The sequence below is a fragment of the Ovis aries genome, chromosome 5, assembly GCF_016772045.2.
Source record: "Ovis aries strain OAR_USU_Benz2616 breed Rambouillet chromosome 5, ARS-UI_Ramb_v3.0, whole genome shotgun sequence".
In the NCBI taxonomy this organism is placed as follows: domain Eukaryota; kingdom Metazoa; phylum Chordata; class Mammalia; order Artiodactyla; family Bovidae; genus Ovis; species Ovis aries.
The window spans coordinates 15491282-15512084 of record NC_056058.1 but is presented as its reverse complement, the minus strand read 5'-3'; the positions used below and the strand labels follow the sequence as shown (position 1 = coordinate 15512084).

The following is a 20803-nucleotide window of genomic DNA, read 5'->3' as shown; positions in this document are numbered from 1 at the left end:
GGCGGAGCAAAATGCATCATGGGCGCCTGCCCACAGGTGTGTGCACAGATGTGTGTACAGGTGCACCTCTAATCTGCACTCCTGGAGGTTGGGGGAAATTCACAAATGGTCAGGCTGTGCTGCAGGGCACTGTGCTGAGCCAGATTCCCATCATGATGTGTGACACTCAGCTCTCTGGGGTCCCCATTTTACATGAAATGAAACAGAGATTTTAAGCTACTTAACAGGCTGCACAGCAAATGTGGGCAAGGTCGAGAGGCTTGGGGGCAAGTCTGGTGCAGAGCGGGCAGTGCATACCATGGTAAAGGGCAGCTCTGGAACCAGATTGTTGATGTTTTGAGTCTTGAGCCTTCCAACATTTTGCTGTGTTACCTTGGGCAAGTTAAACAGTCTTTCAGTGCTTCATAAGCTTTTCTAGAGTTAAAGACTCTAATGACCCTGGAGGCTTTAGACTAGGATGTGGCACACAGCACTCAGCCTGAGCCATCTCATTTCAGTTCAGTTCAGCCGCTCAGTCGTGTCTGACTCTTTGCAACCCTATGGACTGCAGCTGCTAGGCTCCCCTGTCCATCATCAACTCCCCGAGCTTTCTCAAACTCATGTCTATCCAGTCAGTGATGCCATCCAACCATCTCATCCCTTTATCTCCTGCCTCCAGTCTTTCACAGCAACAGGGTCTTTTCCAATGAGTCAGTTCTTTGAATCAGGTGGCCAAAGTATTGGAGCTTCAGCATCAGTCCTTCCAATGAATATTCAGGTCTGATTTCCTTTAGGATTCACTGGTTGGATCTCCTTGCAGTCCAAGGGACTCTCAAGAGTCTCCTCCAACACCACAGGTCAAAAGCAGCAATTATTCAGTGCTCAGCTTTCTTTATAGTCCAACTCTCACATCCACACATGACTACTGGAAAAACCATAGCGTTGACTAGATGGACCTTTGTTGGCAAAGTAATGTCTCTGCTTTTTAATACGCTGTCTAGGTTGGTCATAGCTTTTCTACCAAGGAGCAAGTGTCTTTTAAGTTCATGGCTGCAGTCACCATCTGCAGTGACTTTGGAGCCTCCCAATAGAAAGTCTCTGTTTCCATTGTGAAAGAAATTTATTACAGTATGAAAAGGCAAAAATATATGACACTGAGCTTCTTGTGCTCATCCAATCACCATTTTTTCCTCTCCTCCAGCCTTTGCACAGGTGGTCCCCTCATCTGGGCCCGTGCATCTCTTTCTTCTCTCTCTGCTCACCTCTGACTCCCCAGGCTGGGTCAGGACCCTGTGCTGGAAGCAGACACTTAAGTGTTGGGATTTGGGGTGGACTGTGGTCACTGCTGTGTCCTGTGTGGGGCAGGCACCCCGTGGTGGCTCAATTGATATTTATTGAATGTGCAAAGTAACGGGTACTGCAACCTCAACCTCAACCCCCGCCCCCACCCCCACCCGGGGTCTCTAAATTCCAAACAGCCTCTGCAATGCGCTCTCCAACCCCCCAAAAGGCAAGAGACCAGGGTAGCAAAACAGATGGGTCATTATTGTACAGCTGGAAGTAGGGGGTGGTCCCGGGTGGGGCCACAGTGCTCAACATCTGTGGGGGATGGGGGCTGTCTGTCGTCTTCTGAACGGGCTCCGGGAACTCTGGTCCCAGGATGCTGGGTGCTCTGTGAGCACCGACCCCCTCCTCCCCTCACCATCTTTGGGAGAAGCCAGAGCGGGTAATGTGTGAAGAGATGAGGAGGAAGGACGAAGGACTGTCCGAGGTGGAGACCTGATCACAACAGCTCCCGCCCGCTGGCTGTTTTGTTGACTTTGGACAGGCCTTCCCGGAACCCACAATCGGTCATTCTACAGGCAGAGAGTAAGGAGGTGGTCCAGGAGTTGAGGGGAACCAAGTCTCACCCTCCAAGCTCCCTAGGCCCACCTCGAGCCTCCCGGCCCCGCCCAGATCCCACCCACCTGTTCTCTGAGCCTGGCCCCCCTTTCTCCTCCCCGCTACCTAGGCCCACCCACTCAGCCCCACCACACCCACCCCAGAGCCTCCTGGCCACGCCCAGGCCACGCCCCTCGCTGCCAAAGCCCCACCCACCCCAGCCCTAGGGCTCACACTTGCTCTGTCTGCATGCCCTCCTCATCCTCCTGGGGTAGCTGGAGGTACGGGTTGTCCCTTGTGGGTTGGAACTTGTAGCCCGTGAGCACGAAGAAGGCGAGAGTGGAGCCCTCCACCAAGAGCTGGGAAGTTTGGGAGGCGGAGGTGGGGGGTGGGTGGGGGGAACGGACGACAGCCAGCTCCTTAGCACACCCACCCTAACCCCTCCATCTGCAGTCCCTTGAAGCCCGGCCCCCTCGCCCTCCACGATAATTCCCCAGCTCCCACCCTAAGCGTCCTCAGGGGTCCTGGTGGTCTCATCCCCTCAGGGGTCGAGGGGGCGCAGTGGGAGTGAAAGGCACACGCCCCCTGCCTCCACCGCTATCGTCTGGCTCACCCTCCCCCCTCTGCCTCCACCGCTATCGTCTGGCTCACCCTCCGCCCCTCCTGGGGCCTCTGTGCTCACCTGGTACAGCCACTGCCACTGGAAGGGCACGACCACCCGCAGCAAGATGGCGATGATCCGTGTGAAGTAGATGTAACAGATGACCTGCAGGGACGTGGGTGTGCACAGGGCCACTGGGGGGTGAGACCACCGGCACCACTGAGGATGCCTGGGTTGGGGGCCAGGGGATTATCGGTGGAGGGCAGGGGGGCCAGGCTCCAAGGGACTGCAGATGGAGGGGTTAGGGTGGGTGTTCTTGCTTATGAGCTGGCTGTCGTCCGTTCCCACCGCCCCCCAACCCGCCCCCCACCTGCCCGGCTCTACCACCACCTCCCAAACTTCCCGAGTGAGCAGAGGATTCCTACCATTACATAGTAATGCCGGAACAGCTTCAGCTTGGCCAGGTTCACTGCCACTGAATGGTGGGCACAGAGAGTGGGGGTCAAGGGGATGACTGTGGGGGGCAGGACGAAGGGGTCAGGGGTGGAGGAGAGGACATTTGGGGGCAGAGTGTGGAGAGGGATGTGCAAGGGAAGGTAAGTGGGAGGAGAGGCAGTCAGAAGAGGGATGGGAGGAGCATCCAGGGGTTAGTAAGAGGGACGAGCAGCCAGCGAGGGCCCCGGGCACAGCCTCACCCTTCCCATCAGTGCCAGACGCGTCCTGGAGATGCCGGATGGACCTGGGATGGAGGGAGAGACACAGGGAGCAGTCAGCACCGCCCCCGCCCGTGCCCACAGTGGGAGGGGCCCAGTGGGGGTACTCACCAGACCACGGGGAAAAGGATGGTGCCACAGCAGATGAGATCCACCAGGAAGAGGATCTCCTTCCAGATACCGTAGTCGCTGGCACCCTCCTCGCGGGACTCGATGACAATGTAGGCCACATTGGCTAAGACCTGCGGGGCGGGGGCGGGGCAGGTGGGCGGGGGACTGGGCGTGTGTAGCCACGCCCACCGGCTCCACCCCTGGGGCCTCCCTAGGCACCTGCAGTGGGATCACTATCCCAAAGATCTTTTTCTCCTTGTCCGACAGCACGTACTTGACGAAGGCCCAGCCGGAGCCGATCAAGGCGATGGTGATGAAGAGGAGGGCACCCTTCAGCCTGGTGGAGGGAGATAGGAGGTGTGGTGAGGCGCTGGAGGTCCAGCCCTCCCCTGTCCGCCTCCCCACCACCTTGCCCGGCAGAAAGGGGCACTCACAGATGCGTGATGTAGTGCATGACAGCGAGGCCTTCGATGGGGTGGCCCTGGCTGTTGATGAAGTAGTAGTTGATCTGGAGATGGGTGGACGGATGGACAGTCAGACAGATGGACGGGAATGGGGAGGGTGGATGGATGGTGGTTTGGGAACATGCACAATCACTGTCGGATGGATGACCAGGAAGGGGACAGGAACGGACGGTTCCAATCAGGATGGCGCGTGGACAGAGAAAGAGACAGTCACAGCCTCGACAATGGAGGGAAGGTCATCGTCGGACGGATGGACAGTTAGACAATTGGCCTGGTTGATAGTCACAGCTGGACCCACAGATAGTTAGACTGAAAGGTGGGCCATCACAGCTGGACAGAAGGGCTGGATGGAAAGCTGGCTACAGTGATAAAATGGATGGACACTCGGATGGACATATGGAACTCTCCAGCCCAGGGTCTGCAGAGATTTGGGCAGTGGCTTGTAGGGGCTTTTTCCTGGCCCCAGAGACTCCAGCCCACCCCACACTGTTCCTGGCCCCAGACTCTCACACTGTGGAAGAGGAGAGAGATGCTCTTGGTGAAAGTTAGGGCTGCCATGAGCCAGTGGATCTTGAAGACGTTGTACCTGGAGGGGGAGGAGAGATGAGGGACATAAGAGAGGGGGCACTGGTCAGGGGCAGGGGTGGGAAAGTGGGGAGACAGGAGGTGGAGGACCCCCAGGGTCAAGGGCAGTACGTGTTCTTGCAGAGGATGGACACCCAGAAGATGCCGGTGCCCAGGAAGCATGCAGACATGACCATGTACAGCTTGAAAAGAGGGATTTCCGCCGCTGACAGGTAGCCCTCGGGGTTCTTCTCCCGGATCATTACCTGCGGAGGGAGCAAAGCAGGACAGGGGGTTGCAGGCTAGCTCTAGACGTGCTGGGCCCTGAGTGTGAGTCTCCAGGTTCCATTCTCTCATTTCTGATCCTCAGATTTCCTGTCTCCCTGATGCACATGGGGTCCTGGCCCACAGTGAGGGCTCCATGAATCCACTGCCCTCCCCCTCCACTCACCGTGATGTCAAACGGCTGCTCCCGGCCTGGCACCGAGTTGTCACAGTTGTGGAAGTTGAGGTTGTACTGGCCTTCCTCGGCCCTAGAGCCGATCACTACATGGAACTGAGAGGTGGGGCGGACAGAGGGGAGAGGGGACTTCAGCTTGGGGGCGTCCCCACTTTGCGGAGGGGAGGGGCTGCAGGCACCCCCGGACACTCACACTGAAATTGTAGGAGTTGTTGAGGTGGCCCAGGCCCAACACCAGCTCCTGGTCCTTCCCACTGACACCCTGGTGGGGACAGAGTGCCTCTATGGAGCATCAGCTGCCTCTTATGGGGGCGGGGCCTTCCTCCCTCCTGCCCTGGCTTCCCATACCTGCCGGTCCCCTTGTGACCCTGTGAGTTTCGACTCGGCTTTGTCAGGTGCAGCAGTGGTCCCTGCTGGTAAAACATAGGTGAGATCAGAGATGGACAGACAGCAGAACGATGGGGGATGTATGGAGCACCCTTGCCCACCCACTCCTTCCAGCCTGACTCACCGTGGTCCACCTTGGGGATGACGATGTGCTCTGACTTCGGGAGCCCTGGTTCGGAGGGTGATTCCGGGAGGAGCCCAGCAGAGATGAACAGCTTTTTCTGCTCCCCATACTTTCGTACCTGGACCCTGGGGATGATGTGGGGAGGCTGAAGGCTGAGGTCAGGCACACCAGCTATGCTGAGGGACTCAGTGGCCACTCAGGTCCTCAGGGTCTCCTCTCTGGAGGGGCTCTATCAGTGGTCATCAAGTGGCAGCATTTGGCCACCATCCATGGAGATGGCTGCCACATCCCTGCGTTGCCAGCACCAGGGACTATCTGTTACTTCGCATGACACCGAGTCACTCACTCTACTGAAGTACAGCTTATTCAACAAGAAAATGCTGTCAGGCCTCCCTGGTCGTGTGTGCATGCTAAGTCGCTTCAGTTCTGTCCAACTCTTTGGGACCCTATGGACTGTAGCCCTGCAGGTTCCTCTGTCCACGGGATTCTCCAGGCAAGAATACTGGAGCAGGTTGCCATTTCCTACTCCAGGGGATCTTCCTGATCCAGAGATTGAATCTGCCTCTCCTTCACTGGCAGGTGGATTTTTATCTGCCGTACCACCAGGGAGGGCTGCCCTGGTGGCTCAGTGGTGAAGAATCCACCTGCCAAATGCAGGGGAGATGGGTTCAGTCCCTGGTCTGGGAGGATCCCCTATGCCACGGAACAGCTAAGCCCATGTGCCACAACCACTTAGCCTGCGTTCTAGAGCTCACCTGCCGAACCTACTGAAGCCCGAATGCCCTAGAGCCCGTGCTCCGCAATGAGAGATGCCATAGGAATGAGAAGCCGGAGCATTTTGAGTAGAGAGAGAGTAGCTTCTGCTCGCCACTAGTAGAGAAAGCCTATGCGCAGCAACCCAGAAAGACCTTCTGCGCAGCAATGCAGAAAGACCCAGTGCAGCCAAAAATAAATAAATAACTAAAATTTAACAACAACAAAAGCGAGTGGCTTTCTCCAAAGGCATCAAGGTTCTTTCTGGCTGGTTCTCATTCCACCTGATCAGCTCACATGGGTATCACAACGAGGGACACCCCAGTGATGGATCTTTAGGGTAGTCCCCATACTCACTGCAGATCCTTGGTGTTGATGAGGAAGAGAACCAGGAGGCTGCTACTGTTTTTCCGGAGAGGACACTCATGGGAGTCCCGGTTCTGGAGGGTGGGCAGTAGGGAGCTTTGGTTACCCCCACCCACTTGTCCAGTCCCACCATTCCTCCCTCCCCAACCCCTCCCCCTTCCCCGGGGCAAGGGTGAGTCTCTCCCTTCCTCCCTGGGAGAGGACAGGCGCCTTTGAATTTCAGAGGCAGACAGACAACCCTCCCCTTCCTCTGCCTCTGCCTCTCCACCCTCCTCTCACCACTTCCACCCCTACCACTCACTGAGTAGGAGTGAATGCTGCCAGATCTCACCCGGGTCAGACTGAACCCCACCTGGCAAGTGGAAAGAAAAGAGACTGTGAGGTGAGGGACGCCAGCAAGGACTCAGACAGATAACCTCGAATTTCCTTAATACCTACTAAGGGGGAGATCCTGCATTCACTGACTTTTCCCACTTGCCCCCAGCACCCCAATCCTCTTCCTTTAACTCCTACCCACTCGACTGGGATGTCATTTCCTCCAGGAGACCTTCACTGGTTCCTCTCCCCCCAGCCCCAATTTAAAATGATGATGTAAAAAAAAAACGGAACGTTTACGGCTTCCTGCCTTGGGCTCTTGAATCCAACACACTTGGATCTACGTCCAAGCTCTGGGACTCTGAGTAAACCACTACCTCTGAGTCTGTACAAACACCTGTACAATTTGGTTTACAGGTGTAATATTTTCACAGGAATCCTGAAAGGTGGCTATGACAGAACAGACTCATGGAAATTGATTTGCAGTATATGGGTACCCAGCAGGGGTTCAATAACACTAGCCTCTTATTTTGACTGCAGGAATTGGGGCTGTCCCGTTCACTGGTAGGCTCCCCTCTCACCAGCTCAGTGTATAGCCTGAGAAATTATTCCTCAGTTGCTGCTAAGTCAAGTCAGTTGTGTCTGACTCTGTGCGACTCCATAGACGGCAGCCTACCAGGCCCCTCCCTCCCGTCCCTGGGATTCTCCAGGCAAGAACACTGGAGTGGGTTGCCATTTCCTTCTCCAACACATGAAAGTGAAAAGTGAAAGTGAAGTCGTTCAGTCAAGTCCGACTCAGCGACCCCATGGACTGAAGCCCACCAGGCTCCTCCGTCCATGGGATTTTCCAGGCAAGAGTACTGGAGTGGGTTGCCATTGCCTTCTCTTCAGTTACAGATGAGCAAATATTCCTCAGTTAGAGATGAGTTAGAAACTCAGACCAAAGGAATGGCCCACGATCACAAGGGTAAGGCAAAGCTAGGATGTGAATCCAGAATTCGGGGAGAGTGGGTGGGCTCAGAAACTCGTCGTGCACCTCTCCCTCCTCCAGCAAATTTCCCAGAGCCCCTCACCAGCGGGGGCTTCTCTTCTGTATCCTGGCGGCCTAGTCTCAGGAGGCTCAGATTCACCTCCAGGGAGCCGTTGGTGTAGAAACCAAAGCTGTTCAGCTGGATGTCTGCTCGCTTCTCCCCCTGCCGGAGACCAAGGAAACAGAGACAGTTCAGACTTCCCATCAGCCCAGCCCCAGGGCTCTGGCACGAGGTTCCGCCAAGGGCTTCGGCCTCCTCCCGGTATCTCTGTATTTAGGACAGGTTCAAAGGGTGACGGGAGAGGAAGAGAGGGCCACCTCTGTAGGCCATGACCCCAGACCAATTCCAGGTAAGCACAGAATGGTTCGGGATCCTCTGGCCACCATTCGGAGAGTCCAGGAAGAGAAGGTCTGGGATACGTGGAATTCTCCCTACGAGGTGGGCATCACCCGTAAAGCAGAGTTACGCATCTTGGGGACCCTGGTCCTCAATTCTCGGAAAATTTTTAGATTCCAACTGAGTCTCCAGGATCCCAATTAGTACTCCCATTCTAGAACCCCCAGGGACTTCCCTGGGCGGCGTCAAGGGTCCCTAGCAGCCCCAAAACGATCCCAAGAATTTAAAGGCCTCAGAGTCCTGGGTCCCCAGAGGTGAAGCCCCACCCGCTGTGGGCTAGGGACGACCCCAGGGCAGCAGGCCAGGCAATTTCAAAAGAACCACTGAGGGGGATCCTCTGGCGAGACCACTCTTGGCCTGAAGCAGGGGGCGCTGGACCTCTCCATTCCGCATAAGGAGCGGGGGAGGCAGGACGAGACCACTCCAAGCTAGGGGCTTTTCCGGGCCAAAGCTGGGCGCCGCACCCCAGACCGCCACGCGGCGGGACTTACCGTCAGCGTCAGCCGGTGAATGCGTCCAGAGGAACCGCCTAACAGCAGCAGCAGAAGTAGCCACGGCCCCCATTCCGCGGGGCTCCCACGACCGAGCCCCCTCCTCTCTCTCACTGCCATCTCTGGAGCCACCGCCCTTGACACCGCCTCTAACGCCCCCAGGCCCGCCTACCAGTGAGCCAATCGCCGCACGGTGGGGGCCGACCCTTCTGCTTTTTGAGCCCTTCCAGCCAATCACCGATTGCCTCCTCTCGTGCCCGCCCCCTGTAAGACACCAAATGGACAGCACCAGTCCCAAATGGGAATGCTAATATTGCTTAACCCCGCCTTCACACCCACCAATCACTAGAAAGATTGTCCCGGATGTAAGTTGATAAACAGTTCATCCAACCAATTGTGATGGAGCCGATATCCTTCCCTGAAGAGGAGTTCCTCCACCCACTCTTAACTGACAGATCCGTTCAGAACTACATTACCCAGAACGCAAAGTTGGAGGGGGTGGGGCAGCAAACAACTCAATGGGGGCATACAATAAACTACATCTCCCAGTATCCCTAAAGACAGACTTCCCTCTTTCCCCCTGGGGATGTGGCTCCCAGCCAAAGCTCAGGCTTTTGGTAAACACTTGCATTTGCTGAAGCCGCCTGTCTTGTTTTCCTAATCTTGCTGATCCACTGAGAGGCCAAAACCTGGCCCCAAGCTAAATCATGACCCTGGAATGACCTATGATCCCAGACTGAGTTACCAGGCTTAGGCGGACGCTTCTATCCTGGAGTGAGGCCACTGGATGGAGTCCCATCCCCAGAACCCAGGACAATCTTGATTCAGGCTGAACCGCAACACCAGGCTGAGCGCCTACCTGCAGCTAAGTCCTGATCTCAGCTGAAACGCAGCTCTCCCTTCCCCTTTTACTCTCAGCCTATACTGAGCCTTAATCTCTGGCTGAGTTTACACCTAGACAGATCTCAGATAAAGACTGAGCCCTGACCTCAGATTAAGACAGACCTGTGGTCCTTCATTTGAGTCCCAGGCCTTCGACTAGTGGCTCACCCCTCTCCTAAACCTCCGATCCTAGTCAGGTTCCATCCCAGTTGTGGTGCCCACCTGGGATGAATCCCAATTTCAGTTGAGACTCCAACTCCCAGGCTGAGCCGCTGAGTTCCAGACCCCAGGCTGAGTTTCTGGCTTGATCTGACCCTCTAACCTCTGGCATGCATGCTCAGTAACTCAGTAATGTCCGACTCTTTGTGACCCTATGTACTGTAGCCTGCCAGGCTCCCCTGTCCATGGGATTTCCCAGGCAAGAGTACTGGAGTGGGTTGCCGTTTCCGTCTCTGTTTAACCTCTGGAACCCGTCTATTTTGCAATTTGAAGTTTTCTAACTCGGAAGCCACCAGCAGGTGGGGCCAGGTCCCCGCAGAGCCGTCTATCCCATTGTGGGTTACTGGAGCTATCTATCCTCCTAGCCGTGTTGTGACTTCTTGTGTCCTGGAAGACGGGGCTCAGAGTCTGACTTGTCCCAGGGGGTCTAATGCCCTCAGCCCCAGCGGGGCGACTGTCACCTCTGTAACCAAAGAGAAAGCACCAAAGGCAGGAGAGGATGGGAGTGGGGGGAGGTTGCTGCTTGGATCTCGCCCCTTTCATCTCAGTGCCTCAAAGGGATTAACAGTGTGTGAACTGACTTTTATGAGAGAGGTGACAGACTTCCAAGCCCAAGGGTTCGAGGAGCGGGGGAGTGGTGGAGTAGGAATACTAGGGTCTGTGCAAACTATTAAACCTGATTGCACCTTAATGGATGAGACTGGGAAATGGGCAGGTGCAAGCTCCAACTGTACGGGAGCTGAGGAAAGGCCTGGGCCTGGCGCCCCAAGGACAGCCCGTCCTCAGTTTCCCGGCGCAGACTTTAGGGAGGGAGGCAGGATGCGGTAGGGGCGCTAATGGACCCGGCCTTGGCGGAGGCGCGTCCTGGACAGGATCGAAGTCCTCCCATCCGCCCTGTGGCCGGAGGGACCAGACCATTAGTGGGACGAACGTAGACGTCTGGAGCCAGGCCGGCCCTCAAGAGCGGGGTGACCTCAGTTCTCCCTGCGGCAGAGTGGGGGGAAAACCTCTTGGGTTGGGGTTTAGTGTCTTGGCCCTTTAATGAATGATTGAAAGGAAAGAGGAAAAGAAAAACTGTCCAGGGCGGGGCAGGAATGGGGTGGACAAAAGGGTCCCAGGGGATTTGGAAAATGGATGGGGGTCCTTTAAGGGGTCTGTCTGTCCAGTGGCGTCGGGTGGCGCGCATTCCTTTAAGAAGGGGCGGGGCGTCCGTTGGGCCCCGCCTCCTTGGAGGGGGGGTCTTGCTTTCAGGGGGCCGTGCCAGGGCTCCAAGAGTGCGGGGGCGTGGCAGAGTGTACGGGGCGTGGCAGAGCTTGGAGTGGGCGGGGCCTTAGCGAGGCGGGGTCGGGCTCCTGGCCCTGGGCTGAGTCTCCCGGCGGCGGCGGGCGGCAGGGACCGGGTGCGGTGGAGGCGTCGGCCGCGGAGGGAGCAGCATGGATTGGGGCACCGAACTGTGGGTGAGTCCGTTCCGCTTGACTCCAAGTTCCTCCCTTCCTGGGGTCCAGACCCACGATTTGCCCCTGCAGTACCCCAGCGGGATCTCTGCGCGTTCCCTTCCACCGACCCCTGGAATCCCCTCTCTCCGCGGAGTTTCCCAGGGCGGTTCAGGACGCCCCGGAGCGGAGGGCGACCTTTAAGGAGCCGCGTAGGGAAACTGAGGTACGGGGTTCATAGTGAGGAGGGCAGAAGAAGTTCTGGGACCAGGCCTGAGCAGCCGGGAGAGGTCACCTATTTTGAGCGCCCTGACTGGGCCGGCGGCTTATCTTACGGCCCCTGGGTCCCTGCCCGCCGTCCGCCTGTCCGGCTGGGGCGGGGGAGGGGGCCCTCTGGCCACTTCCAACCCCACGTGGGACCTGGAAGTCCAAACCGCCCTCGCGTCGCCTCTAATCTACAATTAGGGAATTGGGACGCTGTAGGGGGGAGGGGGCTGCGAGCCTCGGCCTCAGCCCCCTCCCCCAGCTCTCCTTAGGCACTGGGAGGGGCCGCCACCAATCGCCTCGAACCTCTGCCCTGGAAGCCCCAGAATTTTTTCCCCCTTTCCTAGCCGGAACCTCTGACGCCTCCTCTTTCTGGGGGCGGTGGCACTCCTGGGTTCCTGGGTGCCCTGGGTTAACTAGATCGTCCCCCCTACACCAACTCTGGGATTTCTTTTGGAGGTAAAGTGGAGTCAGTGAGGAAAACTGAGTCGCCCCTGGGGGACCCTGGGAAGCCTGGCGACCGGGGGAACCTAATGCCCGCGCTCCGACCATTCTGGGGCCCCCACAAGCTGCAGGGAACCCTGCCCCTCTGGCCCTGACTCACGGCAGACCGGCCGGATTTTCCGGAATCTGGGGGGGATTAGGGGACCCGGGGCAGGGGGAGTGGCCTTGTCCCATTCCACACCCCTCCTGGAGCCGGGAGAGGGGACCCTGTAGTCCGGCTGGGGCCCCGCCCCAGTTCTCTGGCCCTTCCCGGGAAGGGGAGGGGGTTCCCGCCGGTTTCCTGCCTCCCCCCGCGCCGCTCCGGGGCGGGGCCGGGAAGCCACTCCTTCTTGGAGCTCGGAGCCAGGAGGCTCCCCTGCCGCTGGGTTGGCGGCTGTGGGGTCCCTGGGTCCTGACCTTGGTCCTCCCAATCCCCCTGCTAGGATCAGTTTGAGGTGCTCGAGCGGCACACGCAGTGGGGTCTGGACCTGTTGGACAGATACGTGAAGTTCGTGAAAGAGCGGACGGAGGTGGAGCAGGCTTATGCAAAGCAACTGCGGTGAGACCCTAGGGTGGCCGCTCCCTAGGGTTAGGGGGAGCGGTTGGAGGACTGGGGGCTCAGCCTTCCTGCCTCTCTCCGTAGGAGCCTGGTGAAAAAATACATGCCCAAAAGACCTGCTAAAGATGACCCTGAATCCAAGTAAGAACGAACACCGGATGGATACAGAGCTAGATTTGGGAGGGCCGAGGGTATGGGACCCACTTCCTCTCTCTCTCAAGCTGGGCTCCCCGCAAACAGATCCCTCACTTCTCACCCCAGTTCCACCTAGAGGCGTGAGCTTGGATGCAGGAACCGAATTACCTGGCTTGGAATTCTAAATCCACTACTTTCCAGCTGAACTGCTTTGGCCACTTGACTTCAGTTCTCAGCCTCCGTTTACCTCACCTATTAAATGGGAGAGGCTCCCACAGTTATTAAATGAGTGTCTCTGGGCAAGTGACTCATGTTGTGAGCCTTGGTTTTCCTCTCCTGTGAACTGGGGATGACGATGTCCTTGTAGGGGCTCATATGAAGATTAAGATAGTGTGTTAAAACAATGCCTGGCTCATTTCACTTTATTCCAGTTCCAGAAACCCCCAGAGCTCTAGAAAGCAAAAGATTTTTTGGTCGCTTGTTTGGAGGCAATCTCAAGACCTGAACTGACATGAAGTTAATTAAGTTCATTAGGGTCTTTTGGATTTTATCTCACTTATGTGAATACTAATACTTCTTGCAAAAGCATTTATAGTATTTGATTATATGATGCTGCTACTGACACCACGAGAGTCATGCAAAAAGATGGTATAAGCATCGCATCCCCTTTCTAAGACCTCCCCAAATTTTGAGAATTCTGAGTTTCTGTGTCCCCCTCGAGGGTTGAGGGTGTGGGCCAGAATTTATTGTTGCTTCTGGGGTGAATGTCTTGGGGCTCACGCTTTTTCATATGGAGGTGGGTCTGGGGGCTTGTGGCTCCCAGGGGTCCTGACCCCCAGCCCTTATCCCCCCTCCACCCCACCCCAGGTTCAGCCAGCAACAGTCCTTCGTGCAGATTCTGCAGGAGGTGAATGATTTTGCCGGCCAGCGGGAGCTGGTGGCCGAGAACCTCAGCGTGCGTGTATGTCTGGAGCTGGCCAAGTACTCGCAGGAGATGAAACAGGAGAGAAAGATGGTGGGTGACCCCTTCTCTGGGGCTTCCCGAGGGTCCCCTGACATCAGGGTGAGCCTTATCGCCCCCTCTTCCCACAGCACTTCCAAGAAGGTCGTCGGGCCCAGCAGCAGCTGGAAAGTGGCTTCAAGCAGCTGGAGAATGTGAGTCTGTGGGTGTGGAGAAGCGAGGCTCTGGCCCCGAGCAGCTGGGTGAGGGTTGTCGATTCACTTCATCTGGCCTGGACCCCTCCTCTCCTGTGGGTTTCCAAGCTGCCTGTTGTCCCCACCCTGACTCCCAGTTGCTGGTGACTTCCCCCCAGTCCCTGAAACTGTGGCGGGTGGTTCCTTCATTCCGGTTCTGTCCCCAACACAGAGTAAACGTAAATTTGAACGGGACTGCCGGGAGGCTGAGAAGGCAGCCCAGACTGCTGAGAGGCTTGACCAGGATATCAACGCCACCAAGGCTGATGTGGAGAAGGTGCCTATAGGGTCTGAGACAGGCTTGGGGGTCAGGGTTCGGCAAGGCCAGAACTGGGCTATGACCCTCCCCTACCTCGATATTCCTCAGGCCAAACAACAAGCCCACCTTCGGAGTCACATGGCAGAAGAAAGCAAAAATGAGTATGCAGCCCAACTACAGCGCTTCAACCGTGACCAGTCTCACTTCTATTTTTCCCAGATGCCCCAGATATTTGATGTGAGTGCTGCAAACCCCAGTCCCACCTTCCCTAGAGAAGCCCAGAGTTAACCAACTCCTACACATTTGTCAAAACCCCACCTGTAATGCCCTAATCTCTAAATTGAAAAGGAGTTAGAACCAAATAGTCAGTGTTCTCCAATTTTATTCAAGCTGTTCTTTCTGCCAAGGATGTCGTTCTTTCCTTTTGTAATTCCTACGTTCTTCCAAGCCCCAATTGTAACAAACCCTCTGAAAGATCTCAAATTTCTCTTCTCCTGTTTCAGCTCTGTACTCTACTCTCTATCCCAACACTGAGACTGGCAGTATCTGTGTTGGGTCTGCTTTTTTCTTGAAATTCCTGGCTGTGTTTTTTTCTTAGTATATTTAAAAAATTAATTAATTAGGCTGCACCTTGTCTTAGCTGTAGCATGTGGGATCTAGTTACCTGACCAAGGATTGAACCTGGACCCCTTGCATTGGGAGTGCAGTGCCTTAGCCATTGGACTACCGGGGAAGTCCCTTCCTGGTCACATTTTCACCTCCTTTGAGAAGCCTTTCCTGACTCCCTAGGCAAAGGGAGGGCCTCAGATTCCTCTCTGACATCTCTCTGGCCTCTGAAATTTCTCCCCTGACCACACTGAGCTAGAAGTCTCTGTGTTCAATTCTGTGTTTTCCCTGCTAAACTGGGCTTGGGGCTGTGGTCAGTGTGGGGCTCCATTATGCTCAGGAGGGAATCACTCTGCCACCAGCCCCTCGATCAATGCCCTTGAGAACTGTGCCCCCTGTCTCTACAGAAGCTGCAGGACATGGATGAGCGGCGGGCCACCCACCTGGGGGCTGGTTACGGGCTCCTGTCAGAGACTGAGCTGGAGGTGGTACCCATCATCGCCAAGTGTTTGGAGGGCATGAAGGTGGCCGCAGATGCTGTGAATGCCAAGAACGTGGGTGCCTGGTCCTGGCAGTGGACCAAGGGGGACAAGCAGTGGTTGGGGGTGGTGTGCAGAAGTAGGAATCCGAAAGCTGGAACCCCAGTCTTGCCCCCTGATTGCCCCTCACCATCCCCAGGATTCCCAGGTCCTAATTGAGCTGCACAAGTCAGGCTTTGCCCGTCCGGGTGACGTGGAATTCGAAGACTTTAGCCAGCCCATGAACCGCGTGCCCTCGGACAGCAGCCTGGGTACCCCCTCTGATGGACGGCCAGAGCTCCGAGGCACGAGCCGCAGCCGGGCTAAACGCTGGCCATTCGGCAAGAAGAACAAGGTGGGGGCCGGGGCCCTCAGGGTGGAGGGCTGGGTGTGAGTGGGGACAGCAGGGGCCCACACTGAGTCAGCCCCAGCCTCCGGAACGCTGAGTCCCGGGCAGGAATTTTCCTCTTGGCTGCTGGCCCGGGCTGGAGGGAAGGAAGGCGGCTGGGCCATTGGTCTCAAGTCCCCCGAGGCTGGGGGTTGGGGGGGGAGGGGGGGGGGGCGGATTGACGGGGAAGGGCCTGTGGCGTCTGTCTGCTGCTTCTCAGGAGGCTGAGAGAAGAGACCTGCTTTAGGGTTTGGGGCTGGGTGAGGGCTTGGGACACCAGCCCTAGGGACTCCCCTTGAGTCTCTTCAACCCTCTGATGAGTCATTGGGCTCCCTAACCTCAGGCTGGTTTTTCTTGGGGGGATTTTTGGCTTTCAATGTCAGGCACATACCTGGACACCCCTGGTTTATACCTTTGACAACCCCCTCCTCTGCCCAATTTATACCTTTGACTCCTGCTTCATACTTTTGATCCCTGTAGACATACGCTTTGAATCCCCTAGCTTAAACCCCGGCCATAGCCCTTTTGGTATTTCATGCCTTTGACCCTTCTCTTAGCTTGCCCTTGACATCTATGGCCCATTTTTGTCTGAGACCTTGATTTCTGCATGCCTCTCCCTCCACCTTCTAGACTGTGAGCCCAGAAAGCTGGGGATGAGGGTGGGGTAGAAAAACATGGGCCTCGCTGTGTCCCCAGCCTCCATTCTAGAAACTGGACATAAGATGCAAGGGAGGTGGGAAGTGTAGGGAGGTAGAGGGGGAGGGGTCTGGCATTCTGGCTCACAATCTAATGCCCTCCCGCCATTTCCCAGATTTTTGTGTTGCTCTTTGCATGCATTTTCTGTGTGTGTGATTGTGCATCTTGAGTTGTGGTTTTCTTACTTTTTTTTTCTTTTCTCCATTTGGTTTTTTTTTTTTTTTCTTTTTTCTTTATTGCGTCCATCCGCCGTCCATCCGTCCGTCCATCCGTCTTTGTTCTCTACATCCTCCCGACCCTTCTGACCCATGCCTTCCCTGGCCCCTGCCGGTAGCCGTGCCCCCCACCTCTCTCCCCCCTGGGGGGCCCCCTGCCCTCGGCATTACCTAATGGACCCCCGTCCCCCCGCTCCGGCCTCGACCCCTTGGCCATACTGAGCGAGATCAGTAAGTCGGTCAAACCGCGGCTAGCATCCTTCCGCAGCCTTCGAGGCAGCCGTGGGGTAAGTGAGGCCTCTGGGGGAGGAGGAGGGGGCGGCCCCAGCCCGCCCAGCGGCCGGGTGGCGGGACCCTGGGCTCGCTTCCTGCCGCAGGCTGGGCCCCCTCCTTCCAAGGCCCCACCTGGACCTGCTTCGCTCTGTGCATGGCCTTGCCCCCCAAGAACCTTGGGCAGGGAGGAAGGTGGACTTGGTGTGTCTTAGGCCTATCTTAGACCTGGGAGCTCGAACTCTGTGTTCCGGAACTCAGTCCTCTTCCACCTTGCAGACAGTGGTGACTGAGGATTTCAGCCACTTGCCCCCGGAGCAGCAGAGAAAGCGACTGCAGCAGCAGCTGGAAGAACGGAACCGTGAACTACAGAAGGAGATGGACCAGAGGTAAGGTGAGGGGCTGAGCAGGTAAGGAACAAGGTGAAAGGATAAATGAATCACACTGAAATGGTACCCAAAGATCTCCTCTCTAACAAACCCCAGGCCCGAATGGGTTTAGAAGGTGAACTGCAAGTAGAAGACTGAAGTGACTTAGCAGCAGCAGCAGCGAGGAGAAGAAGCAGTTTCTTCCCACCTTATACAAGCCATTCTAGGAAACAGAGAAAGAGTGAAAGGGACTTCCCTGGAGGTCCGGTGGTTAAGACTGTGCTGCCAACGCAGGGAGCACAGGTTCAATCCCTGGTCAGAGAATGAAGATCCCACATACTGCCAAAAAGATTGGGGAAAAAAAAAAAAAGGGTGAAAGCTGCCAGTTCATTTAGGAGGCTGGTGGAATCTCAGTTCCAAAACTGAGTTAGCAAGAATTCAAGAAAATAAAATTATGGATTTATTTAATTAACTTAATGATCTTAGATTGCAAAATCCTAGCCAATCCAAGTCCAGCAATGTATTAAAACCAGTATTACATCATGTGGTGATGGTGATTGCCCAACTCCAGGAATGAATTTAATGCCATGGAATTGTACACTTAAAAATAGCACAAATGGCAAATTTTATATTATGTATATACCACAATAAAGAATAATAATAAAAAACAAACAAACAAAAATCATGATCAGTGGGGTTAGCCCAGAATGCAAAGATGGTTCAATATCAAAAACATCTATGAGTCTTATTCACTCCACTAATTGCCTAAAAGAAAAAAAAGCATATGGTTTTTTCATTTAATAACTCAAAACACTCACAATATTAACAATAAAAAAACCTGCCAGATTTAAAAAAAAAATCTTTACTCAAACTTTCCAAGTAGCAAGATTGTCTTCCCAGTCCTCTTACATAATAAGAATGACGTTTGCCACTTGCAGATAGGCAGCCAAATGATATTTTGCTGTTTTGCACAGAACTTCTTGTACAAAATGGCTTTTATTGGTATAAAGTTCCATTTGATTATTGTTCCTGAGTGTTTTGTGTTTTTTTTTTTTTTTTTTTTAATTTTTGGCTGCACCCCGAGCAGCATCCTGAGTCTTTGTTCCCTACCAGGGATGGAACCTGTGCCCCCTGCAGGGGAAGTGCAGACTCTTAACCACCAGACCACCAGAGAGGTCCCCATTCCTGAGGTTTTTATGATGTCGAGGTTACTGGTACATGCTCTGGAGTCCAAATGGACTGGCCTTTATTCTAGTTCTTTCCAGTTTCCTCATCTGTAATGAGCATCAGGTATTAAGACTGGGAAGAAGTTGAATCCAGGTTTGTCATCGTCCAGAGGTCCATGCGTGTAACAATTACCGCCTGTATATATAGACATGGAAGAAGCAGGGACGGGAGACTAATGATAATAATAATAATAATACCTAGCATTTATAGAGTTTCTAACTCCTTACATGGATCATTAGAATTCCTGTTTTCCTGAGAGACTGTGATACACATAGGAGACAATGTGTATCCTACCTGAGAGGTAGGATCCACATAGTTCTGTTTAGTGCTGTATTTCTAATGCTTAGAATGGGTTTCTGGTATGCCATATGCTCTCAATATGAAAATCTGAAAGTATTAGTTGCTCAATTATGTCAGACTCTTTGCGACCCCCATGAACTGTAGCCCTCCAGGCTCCTCTGTCCATGGAATTTTCAGGCAAGAATACTGGAGTTGGTTGCCATTTCCTCTGCAGGGGATCTTCCTGACCCAGGGATCAAACCTGCATGTCCTGTATCTCTTGCATGGGTGGTTCTTTACCACTAGTGCCACCTGGGAAGCCCCCTATATACACTCAGTTCAGTTCAGTTCAGTCGCTCAGTCGTGCCCGACTCTTTGCACTACTATGTATAAGATAGATAACTAATGAGAACCTACTGTGTAGCACAGGGACCTCTACTCAGTGCACGGTGGTGGACTAAATGGGAAAGAAATCCAAAAAAAGAGGGGATGTATGTATACATGTGAGCTGATTCACTTTACTAACGCAACATTGTACAGCAACTATACTCCAGCATAGTTATACTCCAGTAAAGGCACTGCTCTCATCTTCACAACACATACAGATACCATTATTCTCCTTTCACAGACAAGCCTACTGAGACACAGTTTTGGAACAACTAGGAAATGCCCGCTCTGGGATTTGAATCCAGGCTATGAAGCTCTGGCTGAGCTCCCTGAAGCAAAGCCCATCTTTTTTTGTTTGTTAAATCACATGGATTTCTTTCTCCTCCATCTGTTCTCACCCTAGGGAGGCCCTGAAGAAAATGAAGGATGTGTATGAAAAGACACCCCAGATGGGAGACCCAGCCAGCCTGGAACCCCGGATCACAGAAACCCTGAACAATATCGAACGGCTGAAACTGGAAGTACAGAAGTATGAGGTCAGGGCAGACCCTGGGGAGAGGCGGGGCCGGCAGGCCTGGCTGAGTCACTGCCTGGTGGGGACGGGGAGAGTGAGGGACAGGGAGGTGTAGGTGGTGGGGGCTCCAGCTGTTTCTCATCACTGCCTCTGGTGTACATGGGTGATCTCAGGAAACCTCCAGGCCCAGAGTGGGCTGACCCCAGAGCCTGGCCCTGGAGCTGAGTGTGCGGTCCCCTCCTTTCAGGCTTGGCTGGCAGAAGCTGAGAGCCGAGTCCTAAGCAACCGGGGAGACACCCTGGGCCGGCACACCCGGCCTCCAGACCCCCCAGCCAGCGCGCCACCGGACAGCAGCAGCAACAGCAACAATGGATCGCAAGAGAACAAGGAGAGGTGAGCAGGGAGGCTAGGGTGGGTCTGTCCCCAGAGCCGGGACCCTGGTAAGGGGTGCCTGTGCTCACTGCTTTACCTTCTCCAACCAGCTCTGCAGAGCCCCCCTCTGAGGAGGGTCAGGACGCCCCCATCTACACAGAGTTCGATGAGGAATTTGAGGAGGAGCCCGCCTCCCCCATTGGTCACTGTGTGGCCATCTACCACTTTGAAGGTATGGACAGCCCGAGTGGTGCATTGGTGGCTTTGGTGGGGGATGGGGGCAGGGGAGGGTGGCATTTGGGGCTAGACTCTGTTGAGATCCGCCTCCAGCAGACCTGAGCCCACTGCCACTCTGTGACAGGGTCCAGCGAGGGCACCATCTCCATGGCTGAGGGCGAGGACCTCAGTCTCATGGAAGAAGACAAAGGCGACGGGTGGACCCGGGTCAGGCGGAAACAGGGAGGTGAGGGCTATGTGCCCACCTCTTACCTCCGCGTCATGCTCAACTGAACCCTGCTGGAAGCAGGAAGAGGGGGGCTGTTGGCTGCTGCTTCTGGGCCACGGGGGGCCCCAGGACCTACGCACTTTATTTCTGCCCCCGTGGCTTTGGCTGAGACCTGTGTAACCTGCTGCCCCCCACCCCCACCCCCTCACTCCTCTCCCCAGATGGACCCGCTGTGCCTTCTACCATTGATGTACATACTCATGTTTCGAATCTTTTTTCTTCCTGCCGCTCGGCTAGGGTCATTTTGTTTTATATAAAAAATGATGAAAAACTCTTGGAGTCTGTGGCTTACTAGGAGGTTTGGATACTGGGGCTGGATATTCAAACACCACCCTCCTTAAGGGCCACACGGGGAATGAGGAAGTGGCAATGAACCTGGGTACACCTTGGATAA

The 20803-nt window shown here is 55.1% G+C and overlaps 2 protein-coding genes across 12 annotated transcripts; one reads left to right on the top strand and one right to left on the bottom strand.

Annotated features, from left to right (window-relative positions):
- Positions 1 to 1080: 1080 nt before the first annotated feature.
- Positions 1081 to 8781, bottom strand: GPR108 (G protein-coupled receptor 108). Of its 8 annotated transcripts, none has more exons than XM_027969772.2 (19): positions 8637 to 8781; positions 7792 to 7911; positions 6705 to 6755; positions 6395 to 6477; positions 5285 to 5409; positions 5122 to 5186; positions 4967 to 5035; positions 4765 to 4869; positions 4446 to 4579; positions 4260 to 4335; positions 3720 to 3793; positions 3505 to 3622; positions 3286 to 3416; positions 3157 to 3200; positions 2887 to 2936; positions 2543 to 2626; positions 2095 to 2219; positions 1759 to 1835; positions 1081 to 1274 (listed from the first exon to the last, which is right to left on the bottom strand). In XM_027969772.2, the coding sequence occupies exons 1-18, from the start codon at positions 8754 to 8756 to the stop codon at positions 1763 to 1765; spliced, it is 1647 nt and encodes a 548-aa protein (XP_027825573.1). In that variant the 5' UTR covers positions 8757 to 8781; the 3' UTR covers positions 1081 to 1274; positions 1759 to 1762. The 8 variants fall into 8 exon arrangements, with proteins under 8 accessions (XP_027825573.1, XP_042106005.1, XP_060271521.1 ...); XM_042250071.1 differs by having other exon boundaries at positions 1081 to 1269; XM_060415538.1 differs by having other exon boundaries at positions 5122 to 5183.
- Positions 8782 to 11091: 2310 nt separating this feature from the next.
- TRIP10 (thyroid hormone receptor interactor 10) lies at positions 11092 to 20683 on the top strand. 4 transcript variants are annotated; one of them, XM_060415537.1, is made up of 16 exons: positions 11092 to 11396; positions 11782 to 11893; positions 12361 to 12476; positions 12561 to 12617; positions 13479 to 13626; positions 13704 to 13766; positions 13978 to 14082; positions 14173 to 14301; positions 15078 to 15224; positions 15349 to 15543; positions 16607 to 16774; positions 17037 to 17146; positions 19422 to 19554; positions 19780 to 19925; positions 20015 to 20136; positions 20266 to 20683. In XM_060415537.1, the coding sequence occupies exons 4-16, from the start codon at positions 12580 to 12582 to the stop codon at positions 20412 to 20414; spliced, it is 1653 nt and encodes a 550-aa protein (XP_060271520.1). In that variant the 5' UTR covers positions 11092 to 11396; positions 11782 to 11893; positions 12361 to 12476; positions 12561 to 12579; the 3' UTR covers positions 20415 to 20683. The 4 variants fall into 4 exon arrangements, with proteins under 4 accessions (XP_060271520.1, XP_027825565.1, XP_042106003.1 ...); XM_027969764.2 differs by lacking the exon at positions 11782 to 11893 and having other exon boundaries at positions 11092 to 11194; XM_042250069.1 differs by lacking the exon at positions 11782 to 11893.
- Positions 20684 to 20803: the final 120 nt, after the last annotated feature.

Bases quoted from the DNA above. Each gene is read 5' to 3' on its own strand.
- TRIP10 (XM_027969764.2), top strand. From the start codon at position 11,171: ATGGATTGGGGCACCGAACTGTGG. The intron at 13,627-13,703 runs GTGGGTGACCCC...CTCTTCCCACAG, and splicing joins TGAAACAGGAGAGAAAGATG to CACTTCCAAGAAGGTCGTCG. The intron at 14,083-14,172 runs GTGCCTATAGGG...GATATTCCTCAG, and splicing joins CCAAGGCTGATGTGGAGAAG to GCCAAACAACAAGCCCACCT.
- GPR108 (XM_027969771.3), bottom strand. From the start codon at position 8,756: ATGGCAGTGAGAGAGAGGAGGGGGCTCGGTCGTGGGAGCCCCGCGGAA. The intron at 6,478-6,704 runs GTGAGTGGTAGG...CCCACCCTCCAG, and splicing joins GCAGCATTCACTCCTACTCA to AACCGGGACTCCCATGAGTG. The intron at 2,937-3,156 runs GTGAGGCTGTGC...CCCACCATTCAG, and splicing joins GTCTGGCACTGATGGGAAGG to TGGCAGTGAACCTGGCCAAG.